General features: G+C 40.9%; 1 protein-coding gene across 2 annotated transcripts in view; it reads right to left on the reverse strand.

The window, feature by feature from the left end:
- The window catches only part of samd8 (sterile alpha motif domain containing 8), a 32,404-nt gene extending 23,005 nt beyond the window's left edge, over positions 1-9,399 (reverse strand). Inside the window, exon 1 of one of the 2 annotated variants that reach the window (XM_012966564.3) lies at positions 2,502-2,863. In XM_012966564.3, the coding sequence (XP_012822018.1) occupies positions 2,502-2,513 (12 nt within the window). In that variant the 5' untranslated portion in view covers positions 2,514-2,863. 2 annotated transcript variants of the gene reach the window in all.
- Between the last annotated feature and the right edge of the window lie 8,016 nt (positions 9,400-17,415).

Here is a 17,415-nt window from a genome sequence, read left to right on the forward strand (position 1 = left end):
CTATGACTTTACGAGGCTAACCTTTTATTGTAATGTAACTTTTTGTTACTTTCAACAATTTATGTCTACAGAGTTTTTGCTTAAATGAAAACCTGCCTAACTAGCCTGATCAAGAGGAAGTTGAAAACCCCATCAGAAGGCTCTCTAATATACCTCAGGAGGAGACAATTATACTCAGACACTCTCCTATTAATATTTCAGTTTTTTAATAAAATGACTTGTAGTGAGAGAAATTTATGTAGAAATAGCTTACTAAAAGTTAAAAAGGCACAGTTTTCACACTTTGGGCCAGATTAAATAAGATGAGAAAAATATATCTCCTTGTTCAGTTCAATATAGTCCAACAGAGACAAATGAAAACTCTACTGATGTCTATGGGAAAAATGAACTGAGTTAGGAGAAAAGTTTATTTTGCCTCAAAATGAACTTCAAAAATTTCACCTTGATTTTATCACCCTTTATTTAATTTTATAATGATAATATATACTTGTTTACTGTTTGCTATATATTTGCATTGATTTAATTCTCTCTCTTTTTTTTTTTTTTTACTCTTGCCTTGTTGAGACAATTTTGTTTTAAAACTGAATTGTATTTGATTTGTTTGCTAGTTCTTAGACTGGCTTATGTGGGTTAGGCCTCTGCTAACCACAGAGACAAAATGAATAAACACCACTGTACCATCAAGTCAGCACTTAACACAAAAAGCAGAACAACCTGTAGTTACCAAAATTTCAGCACATGATTAAGGATCATATGCCTCTACTGGGAAGGGGTGGCAAACAGCATTGGCTTTGTTAATCCAAGTTGCTTTTAAAGACATTTTGTCAATTTTATGGAGTCGTTTTTAATCGCACTTTACTTTTTTTTATTAAAGGAGAAGGAAAGGCTAAGTCAATTGGGGGTGCCAAAATGTTAGGCACCCACAAGTGACTTAAATTGCTTACCTTGTACCCCAGGCTGGTGCCCCTGTTAGGAGAAAACAGCACCAGCCCGGGGTACCTGCAGCGAGCGCTTCCTCCTTCCTCTCTCTTCTGCTGGCGAAATCCCTGGGCCGGCACATGCGCAGTAGAGTGAAAAGCAGACTTTTTTTGTTAAAGTTTGGCTTTTCACTCTACTGCGAATGTGCAAGAGCACAAAACAGGAAGGAGGAAGCACTGCAGGTACCCCGGGCTGGTGCTGTTTTCTCCTAACAGGGGCACCAGCCCGGGGTACAAGGTAAGTGATTTAAGTCACTTGGAGGTTCCTAACATTTTGGGACCCCCAAGTGAATTAGCCTTTCCGTCAGGGTGGGTTCGGCTAAACCCAAAAAAGTGGGCCTCCCTAGTCATCACACAGGGAGACTTCTGAAAAGAATAGATGCTGCGGGAGTGGCGGCAGTGGAGGGGGGGCTAGGGTTTAGTTCTCCTTCAAAAAAATAAAAAAAAATCAAGACACAGATAATTTAATTAAAGCATATATAAATACTACAGACATGGAAAACAAGGAACTACTGTGTCACTGCCACAAGCAAATAATAATGATTACATTGTTATAAAGCTTTTCTCCTGTGGGACTTAGCAAAAAGACTAATAGTAAATATTTCTTTTAAGTAGATCAATAATAAACCTTCATCGCTATGACCTAATCTGTCCACCGCAGTAATCCACCCACACATCAACTCATGTATTCAGCAGCAGCCCAGTTTTCCAAATCTCTATAATTTGCACCCAAATTAATTTTAACTCCCACAACTGAAGGACTTTGGGGGGGGGGTAACAATGTATAATTTTTGGGGTGGAAGGGGAGCAAAAAACAAGAAAATAAAACATGAAATGAAGATTTTCAGAAAGACCATAGCCTTCTAGTAGAGATTTGTATGAATTTCTTTAGGACGAAGACACACCGACAATACCTTGCCACAGACAATACTGAGAATTGCCTCTGCTAAAACACACGTAGAGACAATTATCAGTATTGTCTATTTTTGTAGCTTTGAGAAGTAGCTGCTATTAATAGCACCCTTAAGGGCTCTGGCACACGGGGAGATTAGTCACCCGCGACAAAACTCCCTGTTCGCGGGCGACTAATCTCCCCGAGTTGCCTTCACCTGCCATCCCACCGGCGACAATGTAAGTCGCCGGTGGGATGGCACACGCGGCGGCACGAAGAAATGGATGAGTGAGATCTGGTGAAGTTGAAATAACATACAGGATAAGGGTGAAGACACACAGAGCTACTTAGTAGCAGTTACTTGTCACGGCTACTAAACGCCAGAATATATCCTGCCATATAAAATACTGAGAATTGGCTCTGCTAAAACACACGTGGAGACAACTATCAGTAAATGATCAGTATTGTCTATTTTTGAAGCCATGAAAAGTAGCTGCGTGTCTTCACCCTTCACCCTGCTACTAGTAGCAGCTACTTGTCATGGCTACTATTCATTAAGCTACAATTCATCCATATGAGTTAATGAAATTGCCAGTGTTAAAAAAATTTTAAATAAAGTAAAAACTACTTACACGAAAGGTCATCCTTTGTAGCAAGAAAAGGAACAATTTTTTTGCAGAAGCGAGAGTAATGGTAGAAAGTTTCAACAGATAATCGATTCCCTACAGGCAAAGGTGAACACACCTTGTAAGTCCACGCTTGCTGAACTCTTACTGTATAACGTAATGACTTATCTAGCTTGCCGATTTTAAGTCATGAAACTACAGAAACAATGCACATTTGCTTAGATAAGCAATGGCATTACAAGGGCTCCAAATCACTTATCAGCCATAGTTTACTGTATCGATACCAGAACTATGCTTACATCTGAAAAACATGCTCTAAAATCAATTCCATCAAAGTTATTTCAGAGATTTAAAAGAAAAAAAAAACTGAGGTAAGCATAGCTGTGTTTCCTCGACCAGATTTTTCCTGGTGTGCTAAAGGTGGATCTGTGCTGGAACTGTGAATTGAGCAACTATTGCTGATGTAGTGCTTGCTTCAGGGTGGAACTCAGTAAAACTTTCTCAAGCAGTATTTAATATTTTCAGAGCTTGACAAACTGGAATATCTGGTGATGCAAGGGTTTAAAATGACTTTAAATTAAAAGTAAAAAGACAACCCTGAGTGTTTTTATCATCACCAAAAAAGTTATCAATATATACACTTTTAAAATTGACACCACATTCTATCAGTATGGCAAAAAAAGAGTTGCAGCATTCTTTTGCTTAAAAAATATCAGATCCGGCAGTTTTATAGGTTGGGCACACTAACAGGATGATTTATGAACATTCAAATTACAATGTTTGCTGTGATTCTAATTTTTTTACGTTAAAGCTCATGAATTTAAATTAGGGTTTTCAAAACTTAAATGTTCGATATTTATTTAGAGCAAAAACTTAAAAAAAAAAACATTGCTATGTAAAAGCTTGTGAGTTCATGTAGAAATCAACAAGAGCTGGCTTAGGCAAAAATTTCAATTTTGATATACAAGTCTCTTAAGGTCCCCATACACGGTAAGATCCGCTCGCTTGGCGAGATCGCCAAGCGAGCGGATCTTCCCTCGATATACCCACCTACGGGCGGGCAATATCGGGGAGCTTAAAGTTAAGCTCAAACGACCGGATTATGTAGGCGGCAATGGGGCAGTCGGTTCAGGGACCGCATCAACGAGCCGATGCGGCCCCCGATCTGACTGAATCTTTTAACCTAGCGATCGATATCTGGCCAATTTCAGGCCAGATATCGGTCGGCCAGCCTGCTCGTTTCTGCCCCTACACGGGCAGATAAGCTGCCGAGCCGATCCAAGGGACCGATATCGGCAGCTTCTATCGGCCCGCGTATGGGGGCCTTTAGCCTAAATGGTCTTAATAGACAGTTTGATACCTTCATGTAATGTCATACAATGATTATGATTTACAAGTCAAGAATATACATGTATGTATGTGACATGGCTGCCTCTGTGGGGGGTAGAGCAATTGTTGTGCCCAGTGTACCCACAGACAGAGGGCTTGTTCTATATTGATAACTAGAATCCAACAGAATCCAATATTTTGGTAACAGCAAGATTTGTGTTCTCAGAACACAAATACACTCCCTAGTATAAATAATGCAAACCATTTTAAAGAGTAAAAACTGTGTAAAAATTGCTTTAGTGCATAAACAGGACCATAAATTACGATCTTCATTAATCAAATTCAATATTTAATTGCGAAAAAAATCAGACTTTATCTTATGAAAACGCAGTATGTTGCATTCACTCCCTGCAGTTGTGTTGCGTTGGAAGACAAATCTGTCATGTAGTCTACTAGGGTTGCCACCCGGCCTTCCTGTATTTTTAGCATTTCCCTATTAATAACATTGGCATCAAGCTTAATTTTTACCAGCCAGGTGGCAACCCTATAGTCTACAGATCAGATTCAGTTCCATTATTTTTAGACATGTGCAAGTACATTCAACTTGTAGGATGCATTTAATTGATCTGACCACATCCAACAATTTCTACTGGATAGTTCTACTGAACTGGGAAGGGGGACAATGATGGGGGGACAAAATAAAGTGGCCAATGATGGGGTCACCAGAGGCATGCTTAGATTTGTGATGAAAAGTTCAGTGCTTGCAATGAATATAATCTGAGAAGATTGCAGTATCACAAAAAACAAAGCATTCACACACTTTCCGGCTCTGGCACATGGGGAGATTAGTCGCTCACGACAAATCTCCCTGTTTGCGGGCGACTAATCTCCCCGAAATGCCATCCCACCGGCGAATATGTAAATCGGTGGTGGGATGGCATACGCAGCGGCCTTGAGAGGAAACTTCCGCGATTCCACTGAAATCGCGCCACCGCGTATGCCATCCCACCGGCGATTTACATATTCGCCAGTGGGATGGCATTTCGGGGAGATTAGTCACCGGCAAACAGGGAGATTTGTCGCGGGCGACTAATCTCCCCGTGTGCCAGAGCCCTTCTGTGTTAAAGTAAATATAGATCCAGCTGCTATCTGAGTGTCCAGTCGCTCCCTGGTTAAGCAACTAAATGAGTGAAGAGGTGCAGCATGTCACACTAGTAAGTCTTAAAATATCTGGCACACAGATGCATAGATATACCCACACAGAAACATACTAAATCTAACTGTAGCCCTTGAGATTATTTCAGCTAGGGATATTATGCCTGATCCAAGAAATATCCAAAAATATCTCTCTCTCTAAAGCAGTGGGCCGCATCAGTTCCCGCAGCGCACAAAAACCACACGACGCACACCTAAACGAGCTAATGAATGTGCGCATAAAGGAACGATCAAGCCCGTCGCATGTATAACGCGCCTGCAGTTCGCACCCCGAACCCCCCCCCCCCAGCGCTTCGCATGTATAACGCGCCTGAAGTTTGCGCCTCTCCCCCCGCTCCGTGGAAAAAATTTTTGCCTCCTACCGGGCCTTGGTGCTAAAAAGGCCTGTTCTACAGCCTACCTGCCCTGTGAAGAACCATCTTTGTTGCTTTAGGTAAAAATTCTTTTATCAAGTCTAAAGGCGTGGTCTCTTGTACTTTATTCTTTTGTATGTGAAAAAAGATCTTCTGCTATGTCCTGTAATGTATTTGTAAAAGGTAATCACAGCCTTTTAAAAGTGCATGTTCTCCAGATAAACCAACTCCAACTCCAACTTTAAAAGGAGAAGGAAAGCTACTGAAGCAGTTTATTCCCAACAAATTAGCCACAATAGTGCAAGCTAGAACGCTATATTTATTCTGTAGAATGCTTTACCATACCCAAGTAAGCAGCCCTAGAAGCTCTCTCTGTTTGTTTAAAGGAGAACTCCAGCTTCTGAACCAAACTTTGTTAAAGAGCCCCACACAACACAAAAACTCCTAATATCTCCTCTAATCTGTTACATCAAAAAGTATAAATATATACCATTTGTATCTGGTTTTTTTTGCAGCTGCAAAACAGTTTTTCTTTTTCTGCATCATTTGAAGGAGGGACTAAAATACTCAGCGTTACAGAGCTTCAACACGCTGACACAGGCTTGTGCAGAAAGGGGTTGACGACTCCCTCCCCTGGTGCCTCCACTTACTCCTGCCCTGTGGACATTTTCTTAAAGAGATACATATTTTATTAAAATGACCTAATGTGCTAAAATAGCTTCATGTATGTGAAGGTGAACCACCCCTTTAAAAAACGATCAAATAACATACATTTATGTTATTGTTGCCCACATTAAGACAGAACACATTTCCGGAGTGAATGAGGTTTATATTGACAGAACAGTTAATTGATTTAATTGGGTCATTGGTAAAATCTTCAAGAGGACACTACTATATGCTATTAGTCTTGGATTATGCCACATGCTACCCAGGGAACAATTAACAGCCGATTGTTGTCTCTCTACCCGTAGCCATGTCAGGGTTCAGGGTGCAGGCCGGGTGCAGGCACACTAAGCAGAATTCGACGCAAAACTGCTTTTGTATTTCACGTCGAATTACACTGTGTGCCTGCACTTGCTCTGACTCAAGAGCTCCATGTGCAGGTACAACAATCAGCTGTTTAAAGTGTAGGAGCGAATTCTCGGCCTGAGATTATTCACATTGATTGCTTTCTTCCTGAAAATGGTGCAAAATTTGTACAGCTGTCATCTTGGGGCACCAAGTTTCAGGAGATGGTGTGGCGCTTGGGTTGCCACTTTTTCTGGTAAAAAAATACTAGCCTTCCTATACTTTTAGCTATTTACCTATTAATAACATTACCATTAATCATCATTTTTACTGGCCAACCTGATAAAATACTGGCCAGGTTGCAACCATATGTAGAGCATCACAAGGCTGTCTGCGCATGCGCAAATGCACCCCAATCGGTCTCTGAAAACTAGGGATGCACCGAACCCACTTTTTTGGGTTCAGGCCGAACCTCCAAACCCACCCAGCAGGATTCGGCCAAATCCCGAACCAAATCCGAATGCTTATTAGCATATGCTGATTAGGATTGGAAGGCAGTGAATTTTTTTTCACTGCCCATTTAACCCTTTCTGAATTCTAATTAGCATATGCAAATTTATGCTAATTAGGATTCCGATTAAATTCGTCCGGAACTGCAGATCCAGCCGAAACCGAAACACCGGGATTCAGTGCATCCCTACTGAAAACCTACTTCCCACTCACACCCTTGAATCTGAGGAGAACCTGTTAAAATCAAGAGAATACAACATGGTGACGGACCCAAATTCTGGCAAATTCCGAAGAAATCTTTTTGCGTCGAAGCCCCCTTAGTGTGCCTGCACCCAGCCTGACACAATGGCTACGGGTACAGACACAAAAATCAGCTTTTAATTGTCCTCTGGGTAGCATGAGGCAACTCTTATGAACTAATGTTAATACAACAGCTGACAACTTCTTACCTTAACCGAAGTTAGAGAAATCCTTGAATAAGAAGGAAAAATAAAAAACCCCTATGCTGTTTATTGTTATTAATATAACAGCAGCAGCGTACAGAGATTATATATTTCAAATTAGCACTTGCCACAGTGGAGCCTATACTATATGAACAGAAACATTCAAAACACGCTAGGACCAATTTTACTGCGGGTGGAACGCATCAAGTTGCGTTCAGTGCTTGCCAGGGCAAGTACAGAGTGCTCTGAAAGAAGAAGTGTTTCTTTCTGTATTTCTCTGCGGTGGAATGCATGAAAGAATGCTGGTGTATAAAAGCCCAAACCTTCTTCAATGTTTTCGGAATATGGGATCAAAACAGGAGAAACCAAAGAAAACCAACACAAACACAGGGACAATATACACACTTCTTGGAGATAGTGTTGGGATCAACCTTAATAGTGCATTGCTTATTACTCACTCATGTTAGATTTACCCAATTAGAGACTTGCAGCATGACTGTGTGGGTTGCAGACAGGCAAAACAAATCTTAGGGAGAGGAACTCAAATAAATTGAGCAACACAAATAGCTTGTGAAACTACAGTTTCGTGAATCTGTATAATAATATAATATAAAAGTTCCTCTAAAAGCAAAACCAAGCTGCAGCAGCTAGGGCCAAAAATGTATTGTATTAATCAAGGCAGAAGGTGGCAAAAACACTGGTTGACCCTTTGAAGGTATACGATTGATCAGCTATTCCAAAGGGTCTGCAAATGTTATTATTAATTTCCTTCAAGCTTACAGTTTGAACAGTCATATGTGCAGCTTTGATTGCCTCCCTGTCATGATGCTGATGCAATCACCGGTGGGTTGTCAGTAGGTTGTCACAAAGTAAAAGATGACTTCAGAATGGGTTGGGAGGTAGCAGTAAGGGTTGGGTTCAAATATTTCTGACCTTCTCACTAATGTAGAAGTTAATATAAAGGTGAGCATCATATTTAAGAGTCAGAATTTTACCCTTAAAGGAAAAGATTGGGTTAAAAATAAAACAGGGTAAATAAATTGGCTGTGCAAAATAAAAAATGTTTTCAGTATGGAGAGTTAGCCAAAAATGTAAACTATAAAGGTTGGAGTGAATGGATATCTAACATTATAGCCACAACACAACTTACTCCTTTACATATCTCTGTTAGCTAGCTAGTGGCTTGAAGGAGGGGGAAACATGGGTCATAACTTTTCATTTCTTTTGCTTTTAATACAGGTATGGGATCCGTTATCCGGAAACCCGTCATTCAGAAAGCTCCGAATTAAGGAAAGTCTGTCTCCGATAAAATCCATTTTAATCAAATAATTCAGATTTTTAACATTGATTTCCTTTTTCTCTGTAATAATAAAACAGTACTTTGTAACTGATCCCAACCAAGATATAATTAATCCTTAATAGAGGCAAAACAATACTATTGGGTTTGATAAATGTTTTATTGATTTTTTAGTAGACTTAAGGTATGGAGATCCAAATTACAGAAAGATCCCCTTTCCGGAATACCCTTGGTCCCGAGCATTCTGGATAACAGGTCTCATACCTGCACTGAGCACACAGGTCAGACTGATCAGTAAAATGAACATTGGGATAATCTAATTCAGTACTCTTCTAGATAAAGTTCTGATTACTGTTTTGGAGTAAAGAATGATTTTATTCTTGCGACAAGCGTCAAATGCTGTTTTTTACGCTGGCGTATTTAAAACATTTACACTAGCCTTATAGAAAACCTTTACAGGGTTTTTCCGGGCGGCGTATAGGAGACTCTCATATGATCTATTTAGTCTGGTAGGGTTATAACACACAGTTCCAAGATTATGACTAGAACTGGACTAGCTGCTAGACTTATTTCCATCCTCATGTCAGGCAAAAAGTAGGCAACGTACTAGTTAATCTCTAACGAGAAAACCTCTGCAATGCCAGGCTATATCGCAGCTACCATTCATACAGTGAGAAGTAATTTGCAGCCCAACAAGCATCACACACATACCTCCCGCTTTCATATCACAGCCGCAGTCCTAGTTTTCTGTTTAAATGTCCCGCATCGCTGTTTAATACCCAGCTCTTTGGGTCCTGATGGCCTATTCTCCTAAATTTCCGTCACAGTCATAGTCTCGCTAGACGAGACTGTGACGTCGCGACAACCGAGTATATGATCGCACCTACGCTGCACGCAGCCGCCTGGGCAGTGACGAGTAAATACGGAGTGTTGCACGTAGGCTTTAGCCGATCATGCGACTGTCGCATAGCCTCAAGCTGCTAGTGATTGTGTGTATGGGGCACGACGGACCTCCTTTCTACATCTTTTTAACGGATCCTGGTAGTGCCGATGTATAAAAGAAGCTTTTTTTTTTTATTTTAAAGCGGCCTTATATGTGCCGCCTCGGTGCCTAATATTTAAGATAACATTTTGTTTCCTTTGCTGGGATCTACAACTTGTGCCAGGGAACAAACAAAAGAGCAAATTTTTGCCCCTAGTATTTGACCAAAAGTTTCTACTTGTGCCCATAAACTAAACAATAACCAGAGAAAAACCCTATTTTTATTGGTGAATACAAGTTAATATCTGCTTCCACAAGAGCCCCTGCTCTAAATATTTGACTAAAAGTGCATGTAATTTGACAGTCTTTGAATTCTGACACATATGGGTCACTAATACCTTGCCTCACATGAGGCTTATTTGACTAAATGAAATATGCTGCTTTCCTCCTACAATACCTACTTGCAGGTATAGCCTTTGTTTCCCATTTTTTTGACTGACTGTGGTCAATGTAGCAGGCTCCACTAGCGATGGTAATGACCCCTACAGTTTTTTCAAACTTCTTACTCTGACATAAGAGGGTCAAAGTGTTTTTATGCAAGCAAGGGCTAAGATTTTACTCAATTTAGGCACAAAACAAAAAATAATTTAAGACATGAGAATAGATTGAACTGTCCAAACTTAATCACAATTTAGGGGCTTTATTACACTGGCATTAGAGTGTTCCAGTGGTTTTTGTGCAATCTGCCCCAAGTGCCCCAATGTTTTTTATGCAAACTAGGTTTGGCTACCAGAAAAACAGGAAATTTCCTTTCATGCTTACCGTAAATTTCTTTTCCTGGCCTGGCATTCATGCCAGCAATACTATGGGTATTTACCCCACCCTCATACCCCGGTTAGCTCTGTCCCTCCCCCACTAAATCAATAAATAGACCACAACCCCTTCACCTACCTGTCTTATAATTTAGTCCAGCGAGGGCGGGTTCGCTGACATGAAGAGTGGCCAGGAAAAGAAATTTACGATAAGTATGAAAGGAAATTTCCTGTTTCCTGGCCACTTCATGTCAGCAATACTATGGGATATACCCAAGCAATAAGACAGGAGGGAGGGAACAATAAATTTAATCAACAGAAACAGACCGCAAAACTGCAGAAGCAAAATCAAGTTGAGAAGGTTTCTTCACATTTAAACGGTAGAACTTAAAGGTAGTGCACACAGACAACCACACTGCAGTACTAAATATCACTGATTCCGGTAACGTCTGCCTCGGCCACCCAGAAGGTGGCTACAGCCCTTGTTGATTGAGCTTTAAGCCCTGCTGGTGCTTGCTTGCCCCAGAGACTATAGGCTTTTTGTATCAGGATTACAATCCATCTAGCAATGGTGGATTTTGCCGGAGATTCCCCTCTGCGAGGACCTGCCGGAATGACAAATAGTCTTTCAGTCTTTATCAAAGGCTGAGTAACTGCTAAATAATGTTTTAGCATTCTGACTGGGTCCAGTTTCTGGAGCTTTGTCGAAATATCTGGAATCATGGGAATAACCACCTCTCGAGCCAGGTGAAATGGAGACACCACCTTGGGTAAGAATGAGTCTACAGTCTTCAGGACTACTTTATTTGGCCAAAATGAGATGTCTTGGACTTTCATAGACAAGGCTTGTAGAAGGCTGACTCTAGCGGCCAAAACCACTGCCATCAAAAATACTGTTTTCAGAGTGACCATCAACAATATTGCCTCTTGCAAAGGCTCAAAAGGGGACTCAGAGAGGACCTCCAGCACTAGAGGTAGGTCCCTAAGCCGGAGATAGAACTCTTTTAGGAGGACAAATTTTGATCAAGGCTGAGAAGAACCTCTTAACCAGCGGATCCTCGGCCCATTTAATCTCTCATGGCCGAAAGAGCTGCTACATGAACTTGTATTGCAACCCTTTATTCAAACCCTCCTGCAGGAAATCCAAAACCTGTGACAATAGAGGTGAAAAAATGGGATTCACTCTTTCAGATTGCCAGAGCAGAAATCTCTCCCAAACTTTATAGTAAACATTTGAGGTGGAGTGCTTCCTCGCTTTCAGCAATGTAGCTACCACCACCTGAGACAATCTTAAGGCTATAAGCCTTTTGCGCTCAGTCTCCAGGCCATCAGAGACAGTGACTGTGGATCTGGATGAGCAACTGGCTCCTGAGTTAACAACCCTTCCCCCACTGGCACGGGAAATGGATCTGCTAGTGACTCTTCAGCAGTGGAAACCAGGGGCGGCGAGGCCAGTATGGAGCCACCAAGACTACATCCGCCTTCTCCTGGATAGTACTTGGAAGTACTTGGAACAGGAGAGGAATCAGCAGGAAAAAAAATGCCAGCTGAAACTTCCAAGGCTGGAGCAATGCATCTGCCGTTGCCATGAGGTCCTCCTCTGGCAGCCACCATCTTTCCACTATCCTGCGTAACACCCCCGGATGCAGCTTCCACTCATGCTTCGACAAGATCGACTGGCTGAGAAAATCTGCCTGTTGATTGTGACTTCCCAGCCCATAAACTGCCATAAGATGGTCTAGATTTTTCTCCGCCCAGCTCAATATTGGAAGAACCAACCTCCACAGGGTGTGACTCTTGGTCCCGCCTTGTTTTCATACATAAGACACTGCTGCCGAATTGCCTATTTTTAGCTTTATCGGCCTCCCCTTTATGTCGGGTGCAAAGGCTTTTGGTGCTTGAATCACCGCCCGTAGCTCCAGAATGTTTGACTGCGTGCTCTGCAAAGGAGTTTCCCACCTCCCTTGAGCAACCCCATTCCCAGAAGGGTGCCTCACCCTTTGGAGGACACTTCTGTGAAAAGGACCTCCCATTCTATTGGAGCAAGGGGAAAACCTTTGGCTAGATTGAGAGGATTTCGCCACCATTGTAGACAGGTCTTGAGCTGGGGAGACAGCCAAATCTGTTGTTTCCAATTCTTGGGCCAACGGTCCCAATGATCTAGGAAATAATGCTGTGTCTCCCGCATATGGAATCTGGTCATTGGAATGGATGCTGCAAACAGACCGAGAAGAGACATGAAGCGCCTTGCTGGAACTGACTCTTACAGAAGTCGGTCACTTCCTCTATCAAACGGCTCACCTTCCACTGAGGTAGCCTGACAACATTCTCTGCCGTATTGTCTAGCCAGTTGACTGGCCAGCCATGAGACTGTAGAAAAGAGATGGCTATCTCTTAGTGAGCTAAAAGGATCTCCGGTGACTTGGCAGACAGAAGAATGTTGTCTAGGTAGTGCCAGATGGCTAAGCCTTGTTTCCTTAACTCGGCTACTAAGGTGACCAGAACCTTGGTGAAAAGCTACCGCCATCTTCAATTCTGCTAAGCCAGCACTAATATCAGCGGTTTCCGTGCCATCTGAAATAGTTTTATCATCGCTATCAATCCATAAGGATACTGCTTTTGCCACCAACACCAGTGCCACTGCGGGCTTACAAGATGCTCCAGATACTTGATAGGCTTTCCGTAGCTCCGTCTCCACTCTTCTGTCCATAGGATCAGATGAATCGTCAATTGGGAGCATTGTCTTCGACACATGAATAACTGAAGAGTCTACTGCAGGAGGATTGTCCCAATTCTTAGTATCCTGCTCCCTGAAGGGATACAACTTCACAAACCTTGTAGCCAATGAAGTAAAAGATATCTTTTTAGTCGCTTTACTCCAATCGGTAGAATTTAACTCTGCAAGCTCTGTGAAGAGGGGAAATATTCCTTTTGCTTTGAGAAAGAAGGCAGAACTGTAGACTTCTAAACTTCCAGAGAGCTTTCAACTCTGAGAATTATCTTCACTGCCTTAATCAACAGACTTACTAAAGCCAGATCAAAGGCTGCTGGTTCAACTTCCTCATCCTCCTAGTCCGACAAGATGTCAGAGACTGGGCCTTTCGAGTATCTCTGCTCCCCCGAAGAAGAAGAAGAAGCCGAGTCTTCCCTAGACACAGAGGCTACTGGATCAGCAGTTGAGCTACCGACAGCTGCATTGCCTAACAAGCCAAAACAAGATTTGCAGAATCTTTTCCAGGCAGGGGAGCTTCCAAACATCCAGCATCTGGCTTGAGATGAATGGCTCAATCTCCTCTTCTTTCTTTGCACTGAATCTGCCATTAGGAGGGCAAGCTAAGGAAAGAAGAAGGAAAAAATTAACCCAACACAAAAACAAAGCAAGACTCAGAACAGGAGACAGGATCAAGTTACACACATGCTCAGAGAATAGAAAGCTGCCGCTGGCACCTACAGGAAGGGAAGAGAGATTTCAGTGATGTCCCTGATGTCCCGGCAGCCTTCCTATTCTCTGGCAAAGGGGAGGGGGGGAGGGAATGAAACACATGTGCAGTATGAAGCAAGGAGGGAAAGGAAGGGAGAATACCTTTTTAGAGATGGCTGCCTGTTCTAGAAAATGTGAAGTAAGTGTGACTGAGTAAATATTTGATTAGGTGAGCCAAAAGTATGGCGTTTTTACTAAACAATAGGAGGACTATTGGGCAGTATGCTTTTTAAATTTTGACTTGCATTCTCCTTTAATTTATATTAACCTTTCATTGTCCTTTAAGTACATTATATTTAGATGAGTACAATTCATCAGCACAATATTGTTTTTCACAGAATATGTCCCCTTTAATGTTATCTAGGGATAACCTAAATTCCTTGATGAAAGCAGCAGATAGTTCAATACCAGAGGTAAAAATATCTGAGAGCCTGTTGCCAAGTCAGAGGCAAGAGGTAAAAGAACTTTTGCAGCAAAACGGGGATGTGTGAGCTTTCCCCTTTTATATGCAAACACACTGCAACATAGTGGGCATTTCTAAGACAACCAACCAATCACTTAAACATTGAATCAGGAAGTATTTCCCACATATAGGGTTTAGGACCAATTTTAGGTCTCCACCCTGAACTGTATAATTAAGGGAAACCAAACCTGGGGGTCCCTACAGCAGAATATGATATGAACTTAAATGGGTGACAAAAACCGTGCAGCTCACAAGAAATAACATTGATATTAGTAAGTAATATCAGATATTGCAATGCAAATGTGGCACAGGACCCACGTTACTTTTGGCACAAAAATATTTTGCTGCAATAATGACTAAAGAGAAATAACCAGTTTGTATACATACTAAGGGGCCCATTTACTAAGTTTTTCTGGGAAAAGCTAATTTTTTTCTTATGTTTCGTTTTTATTCAAGATTTATGTATGTGTTTTGGGCAGTATACAATTCTTTAGTTTTTTTCACGAAAAATGGGAGATTTTTTTTTTTTTTTTTAAACCATGAACATTCAAGATTTATAAAATTTTTTGTCAAAAAGTATGCCAGGTTCAAGCTGGCAAGAACTATTGAGTCCTTTGGAGGCTTAGAACAGTAAAGGAATAGAAAAGTCAATGACAGCCTGTCCTTTTCAAGGGGAAGTTAATCCCATAATTGTTTTCTATTTCACCCAGTTTCTATGGGAAATTAATCTCATCATTGTTTTCTATTTCACCCAATTTCAAGTGGAATCTACACAGATTATTGTTTTCCAAGAATGAGTGCCAATGCTTCTAAAATGGCTGAAGGAGCAATTCCTGTTCGGGAAAAATGAAGAAGATTCATGGAAATGAACAGCCATATAAAGGTGAAGGAAAGGTAAAAGCTAAGTAAGCTTTATCAGAAAGGTCTATGTAAATACAGCCATAAGCACTCACAGAAACCCTGCACTGAGTTCTCTGTCAAAAGAAACAGGATTTGTTGTCTCTCTTTATTTTTCTGTGCCAGAGACATGCAGCTTTCTCCTCTCTCCCATCTTCTGCTCCCCCTTCCTCAAAAATGCTAAGAACTACCCTTTCCCCATTAGGAATGTGTGATCTGAGCCAATCAGCAGGAAGCTTTCTCATAGTCTTACAAACTGAGCATGTACACCGGTCTTGGTGCAGGAGTGAGGCATTATGGGAACTTTCTTTACATAGCTCAGCGTTTTTTTCCCCTATGAGGCTTCTCATATGAACGGAAGAAATATGGGGAGACTTAAGGGCACTATTGAGATAACTAAAGGTATGCCTGCAGCTTGAGATTAACTCTTTATTAGCCTTTCTTCCTTCTTTAAATTTCTCAAATTTTGCGCTAAAAAAAACTTGTGATTTTAGTACAATAAACTCTCCGTAAAGTCTCCGTACTGTTAGGGGGTCTTATGACACATACATTTGCTTATATTGCAGCAGCCAGAGTGTCAGACGTGAAAATTGATATGCACTATTTTCATTTTAGTGCCTCAGTACGCTGCATAGTTTGCTAAATGTATGCATATATTTATTATTATTATTCAAAGACATATATACACATTTTAGAATGTGTATTTTCTAAAAAAAAAAAAAAAAATATGAGGTTTTCGGGGGTCATCTCATTTCCCACTTTTACCACACAATAATCAGGCAGTGATTTTGGTAGTAGAAATATATGTCATGAAATATGTATGCACTAACTTTATTTTGGGGTCTCTAAATGCCAGATACTTTGGTAATCCTATGCACAATGGGCACCAAACAGTTCAGTAGACCCTTGGATGTCATATTTAAGATATTCTTTCTTGGTACTTAATAGGGGTGCACCGAATCCACTATTTTGGGATTCGACGAACCGTGAATGCTTTGTGAAAGATTCGGCCGAATTCTGTACTGAATCTGAATTCTAACTTGCATATGCAAAGTAGCATAGAAGAGGTAAAGAGAACCGTATGCTGCATGCATGGCGAAAAATCTTCAACTTCCGTGTTTATGTGACAAAGAGGAACATGGTTTTAAGGATTTGGATTCTGTTTGGCCAGGAGCATGGATACAGCCAAATCCATAACCACTGGTGCAGTAGTGCAACCATACCACCCTTACCTGAACCAAGTTAGTGCATCCCTAGTACCTCATGTTATGTGGGAGATAAGATGCTTGATTTTTGGGTATTTCATCAAAACCACCAATTTTGGAAAAACATGCGACTCCATGGTTTGGAGTAGAAAGACATGTGTGCCCCCCTTTGAATTCACCCAAATGTGTACTTTCCAAAAATAAAAGGTTGGAGGGGTGTCAACATTTTTTTGTTGTTTTTACCCCCATGAAATGCAGTAAATATTTTGAATTTTCAGTAGCTGAAGTGATCTCTGGGGTAATTTGTATGCACTAACTTCATTTTGTGGTCTCTAAATGCCAGATACTTTAGTAATCTAATAGCAAATTGTTCAGTAGATCCTTGTCTTTCAAATTTAGGATATTTTTTCTTGGAACCTAATGCCATGTGGGAGATAAGATGTTGAAAGTGGAAGCTTTGAGGTGATTTTTTAGAATGTTCGTACATTTTTATAGAAACTGCTTAGAAAAGTTCAGAAATGCATTGCTGTTTGTTACTTAGGACTAGAAAGACATGGTTACCAATTTCAGATTTGGCATAATGTGTACAATATATGGTTTCCTGGAGTAAACCTACTGTGTGCCATATTCTGTTGCTGTATTCTTGTTTTGAAAATAGTAATTAATAGTAAATTTACAGTTGGGATCTATAGAGTTTGATCTATAGAAGTTTAGCAATCTCTATAAAACTATACATATCTGGTACTGGCACGTTCAAAAGATTTGAGGCTTTCCAAGTCAATTGGGTTTTTGTCTATAAAGTAAAATATTTTTCTAGTATAAATTCCTATATAGTGAAAAATAGCAATTTTTATTCCTTTTTTTGTATTGTGAGCCCTAAATCTCATTCCAGAAGTGGAAATGCACAAAACCTCAGGCAGATTTA

Source organism: Xenopus tropicalis, chromosome 7 (assembly GCF_000004195.4).
Source record: "Xenopus tropicalis strain Nigerian chromosome 7, UCB_Xtro_10.0, whole genome shotgun sequence".
Classification (NCBI taxonomy): domain Eukaryota; kingdom Metazoa; phylum Chordata; class Amphibia; order Anura; family Pipidae; genus Xenopus; species Xenopus tropicalis.